The sequence below is a fragment of the Gobio gobio genome (assembly GCF_949357685.1).
Source record: "Gobio gobio genome assembly, chromosome: 9".
NCBI classification, from domain to species: domain Eukaryota; kingdom Metazoa; phylum Chordata; class Actinopteri; order Cypriniformes; family Gobionidae; genus Gobio; species Gobio gobio.
In genome coordinates, this window is record NC_137115.1 from 13,540,031 (window position 1) to 13,555,584 (window position 15,554).

At 38.9% G+C, this 15,554-nt stretch overlaps 1 protein-coding gene across 2 annotated transcripts in view; it reads left to right on the forward strand.

The window, feature by feature from the left end:
• The window catches only part of akt2 (v-akt murine thymoma viral oncogene homolog 2), a 45,868-nt gene that overhangs the window by 10,985 nt on the left and 19,329 nt on the right, over positions 1–15,554 (forward strand). For both annotated transcript variants that reach the window (XR_013817244.1, XM_079825944.1), the window contains exons 2-3: positions 14,035–14,198; positions 14,298–14,426. Coding sequence is in view for 1 of the 2 variants with exons in the window: in XM_079825944.1 (XP_079682070.1) it covers positions 14,153–14,198; positions 14,298–14,426 (175 nt within the window). In the remaining variant the exon portion in view is untranslated. The remainder of the gene's footprint in view (positions 1–14,034; positions 14,199–14,297; positions 14,427–15,554) is intronic.

Below are 15,554 nucleotides of genomic sequence, written 5' to 3' on the forward strand. Positions count from 1 at the left end.
CACGCTGCACGTTCAGTTTTTAAATTGTCCTCCTTAATCTGTTCTCTAACTAAACTACAAGTTTTACTACTATAAAATATCAAAACAACGGTGGGGACTAGGGTTGGGAATCGTGAGAAATTTTCCGGTTCCGGTTCCGCCTAACGATTCCGGTTCCGATTCCATTAAAATTATTAAACAAATAGTGGTAAAGGAAAAAGGCACAAAACACAACTCAAACAATCCATTTTGTGTTTATTACTTGCTCTAAAATTAATTTACAGGTTGGCAATGTCAAAAAAGTCCTGTACTGTACATATATTACAGTATTAATTAAGCCATTCTTGCAACACATTTTTTTTCAAATGAACACCTCTGAAATTGTCTTATTACATTTTATCTCTCTGTCTCTGAATAAAACCAAGTTATAAATTATATTTATTAGTTATATTTATTAATTAGTTGTATATTAATTTAATAGTAATTCAGTTATTCAGTGAACTTGTAAATAATAAATTGCAATTCAGCATTACAAAAGGTAATTGTGCCTAAACCCTTACCTAAACCATGGTGACTCAACGGTTGACAAATATAAATATATATATATATATAGGTCTTTCACTATAAATCTGGTATAAGCCCTGTGGCAATCTGTGCTGTAGCAAATGTTTTGTCAAATTGCTAGTGCAGCCTCCTTTGCATGTTATTAACTTTTCACATGTTACATTTTGCTTCATTATCATTAATTCTTTGGAAATTAATCCATTAATCCATACTTGGGACTTTCTCTTCGCCATGCTGGTGGTCAACGAGAAAATATCTGACGCAAAACCATAAATGTGTAGCGCGAGGGCTTTCAGGCTGAACTGCGTTGCACTCCTGGAAGCGGCAGGCAACGTAATTAATATTCATGATGAGGTGAGCCAGGGTTGCCAGGTTTTCACAACAAAACCCGCACAATCGATTCAACCCGCGGACATGAAACACAGCCCGCGGCAACAGTGTTTAAGATTCCGCGGGAAAACCACGGACTTGGCAACACTGGCTGTCACTCGCTATTAAAGGATACGCTTCCAGCGCTTCGCACACACATTGCACCAGAACCGTTTTCGGAACCGAAACTTAGGACTTTCGCGCGGTTCTGGTATTTTTCAAAAATCAGTTTCGGTTCTGCATAAGAACCGGTTCTCGGTTCCCAACCCTAGTGGGGACGGTGCCGCAGTGGGCAAGTGAATTAACCGGTGTATTGCCTGAATGGCGGTAACACAGACTATCGCAGCAAGCCTAATATTACCCGTTATTATCAATCTAAATGAATCTACTGTGAAATATAGGCGCTTTTTCTTGGGACGTAACGGACCTGTGTGTTTTGTATCACTAGTGCAATGTCCATTCTCGGAGCAAATAAGCGCTGCCCACTAGGGCTGGGCAATTTTATCGATTCTGCGATATAAATCGATATTTTTTCTCCCAAGAAAGTATCGATTTTTAAGCCGCGAGTATCGATACATAAGTCCCATTCAAATCCCCGTGTTTACCCCCATTTGCGTTGCAGGAAGAGCGATTTGGTCAGCCAGCCGCTAGTACCGCTGTAGAGCAAGTTACCCGTACTACTAACTTTACGCCGACGTCTACCTCTTCTTGTTTACGGAGTCAGAGCGAGGAGATTCAAATAAATGGCGGCGGATATAAATCCAGCGCCTTCATGCTTAAAAGCAGATGTGTGGGAGCACTTTGGGTTTAAAAAGAAGAAGGAAAGCGACGACTTAGACTCAGGGGTCAACAACATGAGTCGCCCGCAAGGACCACACGAGTTGCCCGCGGGTCTGTTCTTAAAATAGCTCACCATAGCAGCTGCGTTCAGTCGCTTCTGTGTTCATTTAAGCGCAGGGCTCCAGACTGAAGCCGAATATATACTAGTGTCTGTAAATAATAAACTGCAAAATACTATTTAAATATTACTCCTGCATGTTCTGCGTCTGTGTGGATGACGAGCGCCGCGCCGCGCGCGCACTCGCTCTTGTAGTCTCTGCCGACACGAACACAAACCTCACTTCATGAGAATTTACCGTTTAATTTAAGAAAACTGGCTGCGTCTCATTCTGCTCCTGGTTCAGTAGTCAGGGCACTGATCAGGACATGAGTCAATGGGCTGATCCCTGATCAGTGCCCTGACTGAACTAGGGAGCTGAATGACTGAGACGCACACCCACTGTCATATCATCATGAACACAGACACTGGTAATCACGGCAACCCGTCAAAATAAAAGTTCGGTTTAACGTGAAGAGATTGACTACAGATTGTAGCCTACAGTACATTTAGCTACGTCTCTATGTAATAATAATACGTCTCTTCTAATAATAATAATTATGAAATAAATAATACTAATTATATAATTATTAATGGTTGCTTATTTTTCACTTGATCTTTCATTTATAAACAATGTTTACTTTTAAACAGCATACAGCCTTTACATGTTTATGCATTATTTACTTATGATTATCATCATATATAATAAAACATTTATTTAAAAAAAAAATAGTGGTATTGTACCGACTACTGGAACTACTACTATACTCTTTCAGGTGTAAAACAGTTTGGATAGTTGTTAATATGAGAATTATGATGCATTATTTAAGAGTTTTAAGTATTATATAACATGAGTAGCTCTCTGTGACTTTCTTTTTTAAAAAGTAGCTCTCAAATGAAAAAAGGTTGGAGACCCTTGACTTAGACAAAGCATCGCGGTTGATTTGCAAGCTGTGTGACACAAACGTGAAATACTCTGGAAATACCACCAAATGTCAGTGTCAAGCTAAAAAAGCTGTCAAAGAAACTGTTCAGAACAGGCCACTTGCTGCAATTTTTTAAAACTCCATTGTTAATTGCAATACTGCACTTTATTTACTTTTCAAAGGCTTGTAAGCTACAGTTTGCACTGTTTCAATAAATGGAACTAATTTTCTGAACACATCTTTGATTCATTTTGTCCAGCATTTGCAAGCTGTAGACTCTCTGTCCAGTCAGAGACATATATTGATAATTTTAGTTTTCAGTTCAGTTAATTCAATCCAAGTAAATGAAACACTCACAAGATGTCACCAAAATCACTCTGTCCCCTTTAAATCTTTCAGAAAATGATGTAAGTGTATCGAATTATATCGAATCGTATCGTGAGCTGAATATCGTGTATCGTATCGTATCGCGAGATTAGTGTATCGCTACAGCCCTACTGCCCACGTGAGGCGTGCCGCTTCTCGAGATTCCTGCCTTTATTAGAGAGAAGAATGTTTAGCCCCCTCCCTCCAAAGCTTTGAATATTCTGTGTTGATTACTACCGAAGATTCGAAGCTCAAAAAATGGTATTCGGACCAGCCTTGCTTTATACAGTTTATTGCTTAAAATCAAGCAGGTTTACCAAATTAAACATGAAAAAGTAAAGTGTCAGTGTCTAATTTCATCAGAAGTACAACTTAATTTTCTACTATAAAGCAGCTCTCTGGTGTGTTCATGTTTTCACTCGCGGACGTCTGACCTCCACGGACTGAACAGGAGAAATGAAGCGGAAAAGATTTCCACATACAAGAAGTTGGAGCCTCTGCGCATGGCTTTTACATAGCCACGGACCAATGGTAGTATGAGGTCCCGATCAGACAGAACAAGTTTTTCAGGTTTGAAAATGCGAGGCAATTTTTAATTTAGAAAAAAGAGCAGTGCGCTGTTTTTTTTTTTTTTTTATGTCGCTAGGCAAGCCCTGAATCAGCTGTGCTGTCAGTCTAATTAAGGTAACTGGCACCACAATGAAAGGCCCGCCTCTCCATTCATTCAATTGGATATTGGGGAAAAAAATGTGGATGACGTCGGGCACTTTTCTGCTCAGTTGATTCTTTTTATTTTTCAAATTCAGGTGCTTTGAGCGGTCCTACAAAAACGAGAGGCGCAGCAGGCAGCTAAAACACGAGGCACTATTTGATGGGACAGCCATTTGTAGTGGTGTCCAAAACCATAGTGGACATTATTGAGTGCACTCATTCAATCCCACAATAACGAGTGTACAACTGATGTACGCTCAACGTAGTGCTGGGCGGTATGGGCAAAAATGTATATCACTGTATTTTTCTAAATTATACCAGTCTCATTTCTCTTTTCTCAGTCCCTATGCATGATGACTGGGTGTTAACCACCTACTGATTGAGAGAGGAAATACTGCAGTAGATTGACTAGAATGCCCTATTTTGCTGTCATGATGAGTGAATATTGTAGAAAAATTCCACACTAGAATTAATACAGGTTTGCAAAGCCTCACAAAATGCTTCTGTGGGGAGACAAGAACCAATAAAACACAGACCTGCAACACACTCATTCGTTTTAAACAGTTTCACATCACAAGCGTCAGCAGAGTGTGCGAGCAGCATGTGTTTTGTCACTGCCCATCAATGAATGAGAGAGTTCACATCGGAAGTGTGGCGGCCGATCCTCTTAAGGTGCGTGTCCTCCAGCATGGAACAGAGTTTTTTCAATTCATTCCTATGGAAGTTCATGTTCAACTTGCGCATTGAGAGCGTGAGACCCAGGCTGAATCCGAAATCGCCCCCTAAACCCTCATTCACCATTCCCTACGTTAGTCCACTAATACAGTTCACTTGAAGGAGTGAATGAAAACGAGTGCGTGAAGTCAGACAGCCGTTGAGCGTACATCAGTTGTACACTCGTTATTGCGGTCCAATGTGGGATTGAATGAGTGCACTCAATAACGACCACTATGGCTTCGGACACCACTATAGATGCCTGTCCCCTCATATAATGCCCTATTTGAGGGTATAGGGGATGATTTCGGATTCAGCCCCCATTTCGCTTGGCGGTGAGCTTTCCGCGCGGCTCCGCAACCGAAGATGCACAAGTTCGAGGTGAATCTGGCCGAGCATGGCATCTCCTCACACCGGCACCCAGTTTGCGCGTCTAAATCAGTTGCTTATATTTACAAAATGAGCCACCAATAGCTGAAATAAGCCCTTTTAATGGAAATAAAGATCCATGTTTAATGAAAATGTTTAGAGAAATTAGAAAATGTTTGAGATCGTTAAGTTTAGTTGTATACATGTTCTCCCATCCATAAATTCTGTTCTAATGTCACAAGTAATACTGGGTTTACTGGGTTTTACATGATTCTTTCGTAGTGTGGTTTTGGTAAAGTTGACTAAAGTAAACATTCACGTGTGTACCTTACTACTTCTCACCACTGTTTCCTGATGGTTTATAGAACAATTACTCCTCGCCGGTTCTGTTACTGAAGAATCCAACATGAGACAACGATATGGCGTGTCACTCCCTACGTTGCTAGGTTACCAGAGAGGGAGTGCCTTTGTTCATGCAACCAAACTTGTTTCGCAAACTCTGGTTTCTTCCAACGAAGAAAAATATTATCGAACGCATTTTTTATTGACATCGACATGTTCACTAGGCTGCGCTGCTGTCAATTTAAGACCTGCACGCATCTAATATACAGATATATTTTGCTTTCACTTTAGACTTAACCGACTGTGTTTGTTAACCTTGTGTGTATTTGACAGTATTAGCGCAGTAAGACTACTTAGTCCAGTAATCACGTGTTTGACACGCTTTTAGCTTGCGCAGGTTAAAACAGTGCATAAGCATGCAAATGAAATGTTTAACCGGCAAGGCTTTAAAACGCATGCAAATAATGAACTTTCGTGATTGTGAATAACTATAGTGTTCCGTGAGTATAACTCTGACACCAGCATTGCAAGCGTGGTTAAACACCCCCTAACTTTAGTGCATAGTGATTGGATATTTGCTCATATTAGCGCGTAGACTCACAGGCCCACTCAAACAGTGCCGAAATAAACTGAGGGAAATATTTCAAACGGAGAGAATTTTTTTAAAAATTAAATGCAAAACCGGAAAAAAAACGCCATTCACAAGCGCGTATTGAACCGTGAATGCCGTACCGAATGGTTCAATATTATATTGATAATTGTGGCATCACTAGTACAGTGTATAAAGCAGCTTTTCAACCATACATCATTATTTATGTATTACAAACATTTAAATAACACTGTATAAAATGTAGGCTACTAGGATAAAAGTTCATAGCTTGAGTATAAACTCTGATGTCTATGATTGTGATCAAAAGAATATTTTAAAAAACTTGTAGCCTATGTTATTGTATTGCTTATCGTTACGCCAGGAGGTGGTGACAAGTGAGTGTTTAAAAACATTGTCGTTTAAGTATTTTATTTTTATGATTTTGTTCAATTTAATATATTTTTGAAATAGGTTAAAGCAATGAGCATTTTGTCAGAGCCTCTGGTTTGCATGTTTTGTTAGTTGTCTGTTTTTCTCTTCAGAATCGTAGAAGAATTGCGATCTCCATTTTACACACAATAATTGTGATTCTCAATTTATCCAGAATCGTGCAGCTCTACATGGAGTGATGACAAAAATTATGACAGAATTTTTGGGTGAACTATTCCGTCAAATAAAACTAAAATTTAATTTATACAAAAATTCTAACTATATTAAACGTGAATAAATTAAACGCACTAAAGAACTTATCAGAAGTTTTTAATCATTGCCAAATCAGTGTTGTGAAGCTTAAAAAGAATTACCAGCGCTGTCTTGGCAATCACCCACATCACCCTGTCAACTTTTACATGTACATGCGGCAATTACGTTTTCTTCATGTGGATGAACAGTTCTGCTCCCAAATTGTCATTTAAGCATTGCTTTATGCAGCAAGAACGTCTGCTTTCTAATGTTGATTCTGAAAACAGCAGGTGTCTTGTCTTGTTCGGTGTACAGAGTGGTGTGTTCACCTGTGGATCAGACTGGCTTCACTGCAGTCTAATTGGCATCTCCATGGTGATCGAATAGCGCTGTCGCATTTCCCGTTAGAAATGGTTTAAAAACACTTTGCAGTAAATGAGGCTCATCCTTGTCCCATGTCTAAGTGCTATTCTCTTCACACGTATTGTGATTAAAAAACAGCATTTGCATTATACATGCATCAGAGTTAAAAACCTTGCAAATAAGAACAGGGAATGCAGGTTTCATGGTTGTTTTGCACCATACATATAATTACCATAAGCGTAATACATTTAATTATATTCAACATTAAATGTTTGTAATTTTATATCATAAATTCTCATATTTTGATTTCATTATAGCTACAATAAATTGTTCATTCCAAGAACTGGACATCTTACAAATTCTAATAACAAATCTTAAAGTATCCATCTTATCTTTTTGATAAGATCTCATTCATTTTAGTTCAGGACAGACATGAGGTTAATATTGCTTTTCACATTTGCACATTTATACTAAAATGTGACGATTAGTGGCGAACACACACAGTCTTCATATAATCATCATCTTAAAGATGTGCAAGAAAAAAACCTGATTATCAGCATCCACCAGGATGGGACCCTGATCCTCGATCAGCACTTTATCCCACATGTAAAGACACTTTTATGTGAATGATGACTCGGCATGTTTAGATTCTAAAATGCAGTGTATAATACCTCTGACATTTTCCATAGAAGTCTTGCACTTACCAAGTGTGTCACGAACGATCGTTGCTCCTCTCCTGCCCACAGCTAGAGTTCGATATACAGGACGCTCTGTTTTATTCCTCTAAGATGATAATAAATGGAATTCAGCTGTTCCTCTTCCGTTTAATATGAAATCCTTAGAGATTGATGCTTATCTGTTACAGAGTGCTGAATGCTGCATTTATGTCAAGTTTACATTACAAACATTTCTGAACAGGTGGCATTCCTGTAGCTGTAGTCAGGTGACCATTTGTGTAAAATCTTTCAGTTATGTGCATGACCAAAAATGTATATCACTGTATTTTTCAAAATTATATTGGTTATGCGTTTTCTACTAATTGAGACAGGAAATACTGCAGTAGATTGACTAGAATGGTCAATTAACTGGTTTGCAAAGCTGTGGGGAGACAACAACCAATAAAACACTTTGGAGAGTTGAGGGCACCTTAAGCATTTTAAATATCTAACCCTATACAATAACAAACAAACAAAACGAGGGAGAAACGCGGAAGAACATTTAAAAAGTCTAAGGATATTTTCAGTACGTTTAAGAGCACTACAGTCTCTGAACAAACGACACGTCAGTTTAACACAGAAAGAATAAAGCAGTTACTTTTTTGCTCATTCTTCTTTGAATTGTCAGTTTATTTATTAACTTACATCGGTCTTCAGTGTAGCAGAATAACCCATCGTGTCATCGCGGTCGTGATCCGACGTACGGCTGTATCTGTGTCCGAAACCATAGGGGACGTTATTGAGTGCACTCATTCAATCTCACATTGCACCGCAATAACGAGTGTACAGCCAATGTACACACAATGGCTGTCCGAATTAGGGGTCGACCGATATGGATTTTTTTTAGTGCCGATACGGGCTGCCGATTTTCTTGAGCCGATATTTGGAGCCAAAACTGCTTTTGCTCCCTCAATTGACATCATAAAAATGACACAATGATCATGATGATAATTTAAAATTTAAAAACGGAATATTTGTTGAACTAAAAAAAAACTATATTTAACAAATAGTAAAAAAAGGGGCCGGTTGCATAAACCGTTAAGACTAGTCTTACAAGTTAGACATACATTTTTTTCTTTAAGACTGTTCATAACTTTTTAAAATCAGTTACATAAAAACATAGACTGGCCTAATTTGATAGGAAAAGTAAGGCTGAATGCCATTTGCCTAACTGCTAGTGGGTCATACTAGATCTTAAGACACTGTCTTAACATGATGTCTTAGTTTATGCAACTGGCCCCAGGTGAGGTAGAACAAGAAAAAAAGAGTTCAGTAGTGAAAATAAATTCTGAAAATAAATATTTAAGCATAAATAAAATAATTACACTATTGCACACAGTATCAACAAGCAAGCAGCATAATAAAGTGCACACTGACTGTATTATACTTAATTTTAAAACTATTTGCAACCTAGTCATTTAATGCTTAGGTGCACTTAAACACTTGTAGAGCAACACCAGCGGTAATTCAGGAAAAGTCTCCCAATGCTCCACGTGAAACTTCGGTCTTTCGACCTTTTTCCATCGTGTCAATTCTCAATTGATTTTGATTAAAATGCGCAAGGGAGGGAGAGCAAGACGGTGAGAGTGCACGCGCACGGCTGGAGGAGGGGCGCGCTCTCAGCTTGTTCTCTCAGCAACAGAAGCGCAACAGTCAGTCTCATCACTCATCGATCAAATTAGGCTTTAGCGGGATAAAAATTAGCTTTGGCAGCCGCCAAAAAACGCAGTATGTGACGGCCGGTGTTGATTCTGTGGCGCACCACCGCGACTTAGTCTATGTGTGGGAAACACTGGAGAGACACACACACCACAAGCGTCTAAATCTCAGCCAGGTGGTCACTGAATAAAACTCACACAAATACCGCGGAACAACATCGGCATTACTTAATCCTATGGCCAGTGTTCGTAACAGCTAACGTATGCATACGGATAGCCTACAACTGAGCTATTTGCAGCTCCCTAAATACAATGGCAAGCAGTTTTATAGACATGGCATTCAGCATTTGCGTTTTCCATTTGGACGCACAAACTTTCTTAGCTATAGTTGCAAGCACATATAGAGCAACGTGTTTCCACTTTCAAAGTGTATGGCAATATTTCAACTAAGTTAAAAGATGCTTTGAAAGTTTAAAACTTATCGTTGTCTTGAAGAGAAGATTCCCCAGCACTGCTAGTGGGAGGGGCAGTGCATGAACTAAAGCGTCTCCAGCAACTCAGAGCTGCCTGTGGACGCCTGTCTGTAAATAAAGCCGGGGGAAAAATATCGGCGAACACAGCAGCCTTGTATCGGCCGATACACGTACAAATCGCAAATATTGGCCCGATATATCGGCCAGCTGATATATCGGTCTAACACTAGTCCACTAGTTTCGGACTGACCATGCGATCTCAGCTGTGTCCTCACTACAGTGCAACAGTGAAACGGGACCCTCTCAAACAGTGACGCGCTGTGCCGCATTCCGGCCATTGTTTAAGCGACCTATACCGATATTGCGGTATCATCAAAATTCATATCATAACAAAAATAAATACCGGTATTCGGTATGAACCGGTATACAGCCCCAGCACTATGTGCTAGTGTTTCTTAACTTCTGGATTTTTAGTGTGTCGCAAAGTGTGTCTGTGTAGTCAAAAACCACAAAAAAAAACTTAATTCTAAGCGTTTTTCTGATGCAAAACTTTGATTTTGAAAGACTTGCGTGAACGCTGTTGACTTTTCTTATAGACGCAGTTTAAGTAAAGTATTTCGAAGAAAAAAAAACACGTCCTGATTCATCTTCGTTCAGATGAGATATTGTAAGGCTATACTGTATGTCAGTGTCATTATTCTAACGTTATTTTCGTAACTTTTTGAAGTTAGAAAAACAAACGTTCCTGTCCTGTCAGACGTTATACTGTGCTCGAGCACACACTCTTCAATTGTGTGCAAATGTGGAGGCACGCGCTGTATACTGTAAAAGAGCACATTAAATTACGCACATACAACAACAATGTTATTTCTGGTAAACGCTGTTGATATTTGAAATCACCAAAACAAATACACCCCTACCCAAAAGGATCACAACTAGGTTTGGGTACCGAACTCTGTACTTTTAAGGGCACCGACCGAATTACGTCGGTACTACCGAGTACTGATTCACATTAAATCAATCGGTACCAAATTTCGGTAACCAAGTACCAAAAAGGGTACCGGTACCGAATTTCAGGGCTACTACCCAACCCTAATCACAACCCTATCTTGATGCCTCCGCCCCCACATTCACGTCCACACAAGCAACGGCTATGGCGGAATCTGCTGTGCCTGCCGCCTTATCATCAATAAGTTAATGCAGTTTGTGTTAGAACATTGTTTTCGTAAACAACTCCCTACATAACACACTAGTCCAGTTAACTAAAGGAGGGAGTATGTTATATCGTTTTACAGACACACTTTGGAAGCTGATGCTTGAAATGGGCGCAGAAGGAGGTTTAGATGTTCCAGGCTTATATTATTAATAATAATGCAAATGAACAAACAAGCGAAGATGACGCACAAGTACAGTGGGTACGGAAAGTATTCCGACCCATTTAAATTTTTCACTCTTTGTAATATTGCAGCCATTTGCTAAAATCATTTAAGTAAATTTTTTTTCCTCATTAATGTACACACAGCACCCCATATTGACAGAAAAACACAGGACCATGCGATATTTCAGTTTTTCTTTTTTAATAAATCTGCAAAAATGTCAACAATTCTAAGTATTCAGACCCTTTGCTCAGTATTTAGTAAAAGCACCCTTTTGATCTAATACAGCCATGAGTCTTTTTGGCAAAGATGCAACAAGTTTTTTCACACCTGGATTTGGGGATCCTCTGCCATTCTTCCTTGCAGATCCTCTCCAGTTCTGTCAGGTTGGATGGTAAACGTTGGTGGACAGCCATTTTCAGGTCTCTCCAGAGATGCTCAATTGGGTTTAAATCAGGGCTCTGGCTGGGCCATTCAAGAACAGTCACGGAGTTGTTGTGAAGCCACTCCTTCGTTATTTTAGCTGTGTGCTTAGGGTCATTGTCTTGTTGGAAGGTGAACCTTCGGCCCAGTCTGAGGTCTTGAGCACTCTGGAGAAGGTTTTTGTCCAGGATATCCCTTTACTTGGCTGCATTCATCTTTCCATCGATTGCAACCAGTCGTCCTGTCCCTGCAGCTGAAAAACACCCCCAGAGCATGATGCTGCCACCACCATGCTTCACTGTTGGGACTGTATTGGACAGGTGATGAGCAGTGCTCTTAGGAAGCTTAAGTGCAGCGGAAATTTTTTTGTAACCTTGGCCAGATCTGTGCCTTGTCACAATTCTGTCTCTGAGCTCTTCAGGCATTTGCTCTGACATGCACTGTGAGCTGTAAGGTCTTATATAGACAGGTGTGTGGCTTTCCTAATCAAGTCCAATCAGTATAATCAAACACAGCTGGACTCAAATGAAGGTGTAGAACCATCTCAAGGATGATCAGAAGAAATGGACAGCACCTGAGTTAAATATATGAGTGTCACAGCTAGGCATGTGCCGGTATCAAATTTTCATGTTGCGATTAATTGCTGAAGCTTTTATCACGGTATACGGTATTATCACGATAATGAAATTTGTTGCAAAATTTGTTGTCATACTATAACAGGTTTAATAACTTTCTAATAACAAAATAACCAAACATTTAAATATAATAAAGCAATACACAAAAATGTATAAAGTAAACATATTTAAAACAGATTAAAGAGCTAAAGAATTATAAAGAACAATAGGTAACACTTTACACCAAGGTCTCACTAGTTAATGCATTAACATCAACAAAGAGCAAATAGCTACATTTTTACAGTTATTCTTCTCTGATAATGTTAGTTAAAAAAGCAACTGTTAGGCAGTGTAAGCTCGGGTTCATTAAATAATACAGTTACAACTTTTGATATTAATAATGTGCTATTAAATGCTGAAATTTACATTTAACTAAGATTAATACATGTTTTAGAAGTATTTTTCATTGTCAGCTTGTTAATGAATGAACTAATGTTAAATAATGGAGCCTTATTGTAAAGTGTGTGACTGAATAACAATCAGAACATATTCAAACAATATCTAGGGCATGTGATTTAGTCCAGATTAAAATATAAAATGTTTAAGTTTGAAAATGAATAGCCTTAAGTCTTTAAGTACTTGTTATAGTTATGTGATGATCACCTAACCCTAACCAGGGATTACCGGAGAAACGGCTGCATTTCTGCTGTTCCGTCAGCGCCCTCTGCTGTCAGAGAGTGAATGTGCGTTTCATTCAAGGCACGTCCTTCACTCGTTCCGCCATGTGCTCATGCACGTTGGGTTTTGTTTACATCAGTGCTCGTTCCTCTTTGATGTATTGTTCATTTTAAACGGTTGATGGGTAAAGTAAATGCATTCTAAAAATCGGAATAATAGGTAGGCTAATAAATAAATATTCACGGTATTTTGAAGTGCCCACGATAACAATATTGTGCATGTTCATTATTGCGGTATATCGTATTACCGTTTACCGGCACATGTCTAGTCACAGCAAAGGGTCTGAATACTTAGGACCATGTGATATTTTAGTTTTTTTAATAAATCTGCAAAAATGTCAACAATTCTGTGTTTTTCTGTCAATATGGGGTTCTGTGTGTACATTAATAAGAAAAAAATCACTTAAATGATTTTAGCAAATGGCTGCAATATAACAGAGTGAAAAATTTAAGGTCTGAATACTTTCTGTACCCACTGTATATTCAAGCAAAAGACTGTATTTCTTAGTTCTGTGAAACACCGCGAAACCAACGTTACTCGAGGATCGAGAAAAAATAAAGCAACCTCGGCATCTGTTTTCAGGCCTTCCCGCTACTTAAGATCTCTCCTGCAAAGCTTCTCCGATATTAACACAGTTCCTCTTACCTTTCTTTTTAGTTCTATTCCCCTGGCCTGGCCTTTTCCTCATTTGTATTTTCTCTCCCATCTCTATCTTTCTATAGTCATTCTGCTAATGTCTGTGTGGTGCACTGAGCTCTCTCTCCTCCCTCATCATGAGTATACCCTTACTGCTGATTGGCTACAAGTGTGTTTTAGTGCTTGTTCTGATCCACTTCTTCAAAAAATCGCGTACCGCACCTTTAACCATTCTTGAGAAATAAATGAGTTTGGTTCAGATCCCTAAAAAAATTGGGTTGCAGCCTAATGACCATTAAATATGGGTCCTTCCCATATGTAAATTGTCATTTCCTCACCAAATGGTGTTGCAAACCTTTACGGTTTTCTTTACTCTGTGGAATAAAGAATGAAAAGCAATGGGGTCTAATGTTGTTTCCATTATTATTTTGTTTTGTTCATAAATACAATTTGTTATAAATAGGCAACAGAAATGCAAAACTTCTTAGTCTGTGGTGCTTCCTGTGTTGTACTTTGTGGTTGACATTGGTTTATTTGCCTTGATCCCAAGGTGAGTCTGGCTCTGTGGTACTTAACGTCTGCCTGACCTGAGACTCAACGCTCCCCCTCCCCCAACCTCCCTGCCACCCTGCCACCCTGCCCTACACCCCACACACCCCTAACCCAGCATGAACGAGGTCAGCATCGTCAGAGAGGGCTGGCTCCACAAGAGAGGTGAGCACTGCTTACTCATTCATCAGAACAGTCCGTATCATATTTTTGGATTGTAAACACCATCTACTTCCTTGTATCTCTTCCTCCTCCTGTCTGCAGGTGAATATATTAAGACTTGGAGGCCCCGGTATTTCATCCTAAAGAGTGATGGCTCTTTCATCGGCTACAAGGAGAAGCCTGAGACGTCAGACCACAATCAGCCACCTCTTAACAACTTTTCAGTCGCAGGTCTGTTACAGTCTGCTGCCTCTCTCCATGCACACCAGATTGTGTAGTGTTCTAAAATATGGCTCCCATATAGGCCTGTCACGATAACAAATTTTCTGGACGATAAATTGGCCAATAAATGATTGCGATAAACGATGATATTGTCGTTCTGAGACCATTTTCATCTAAAATAATGATAATGGCATAATAATGCAGGTACACCTTTTCAGAGATCAATAAACTTTTATTTCTAAAGACTATTTAACACTGAAAACGGAGAGCATTTTAAATATCCACAATAAATGAACAAAAAAAAAAAAAGCAATGGACTCTCAGTCTGTTAACAAAAAATGCACTTGAATAAACAGCTGGAAAACTGCAGCGGATGATTGTGTTTTAGGTAGTGCTGGGAATCAATTTAAAAAAAATGAACTAATTAAATCACATTTTTTCTGTAATTAATTACGATTCATACGTTTTAATGTTTTGATATTGTAATAATTTCGGTTACTCTCCAAATTAATGTAGAAACAATTTATTGACAGCATATTTTAAATATGTGTTGTATTGTCATGTTTTTATGAATGAAGGCCAGTATCACTGATGTCTCTATGAAACATTAATGACGTAACATTAGAGTATAACTGAAAGCTCCCAATTTCAACATTTATTAGGCTTTAAAAAAAACTTTTAATTTAAGTGAACTTAAAACAATCTTTACGTAAACCCATTATAATAAATGTTATTTTTACCTGTGCCTTCCCTGTTAGACATATACAGAATGTAATAGTTATCAAACACCTTTCTTAACTGCATAAATAATAAATGAAATATAGATTAATCATTATTAAAGCTACAATTTTCTGTTCCCGTTGTTCTTTGATGAGCATTAATGACAGGTGTCATCAGTGCTCCTGTCACTTTAAGAACAGCCGCAGCCGAACATGCGCGGGACAGCGCGTGAGATCCGCGTCATCTCATCTCATTTCCTCACAACTCTTTAAATTCATTTAAGACTCCTAATATCCTAATATAACTCTCTGTGGTGTTGTTGTTATTGTTTGTCCAGAGCAAAAGAGAACTCGATGGGAGCAGGAGACTGCGTCGTGTGTGTGTGTGTGTGTGTGTGTGTGTGTGTGTGTGTGTGTG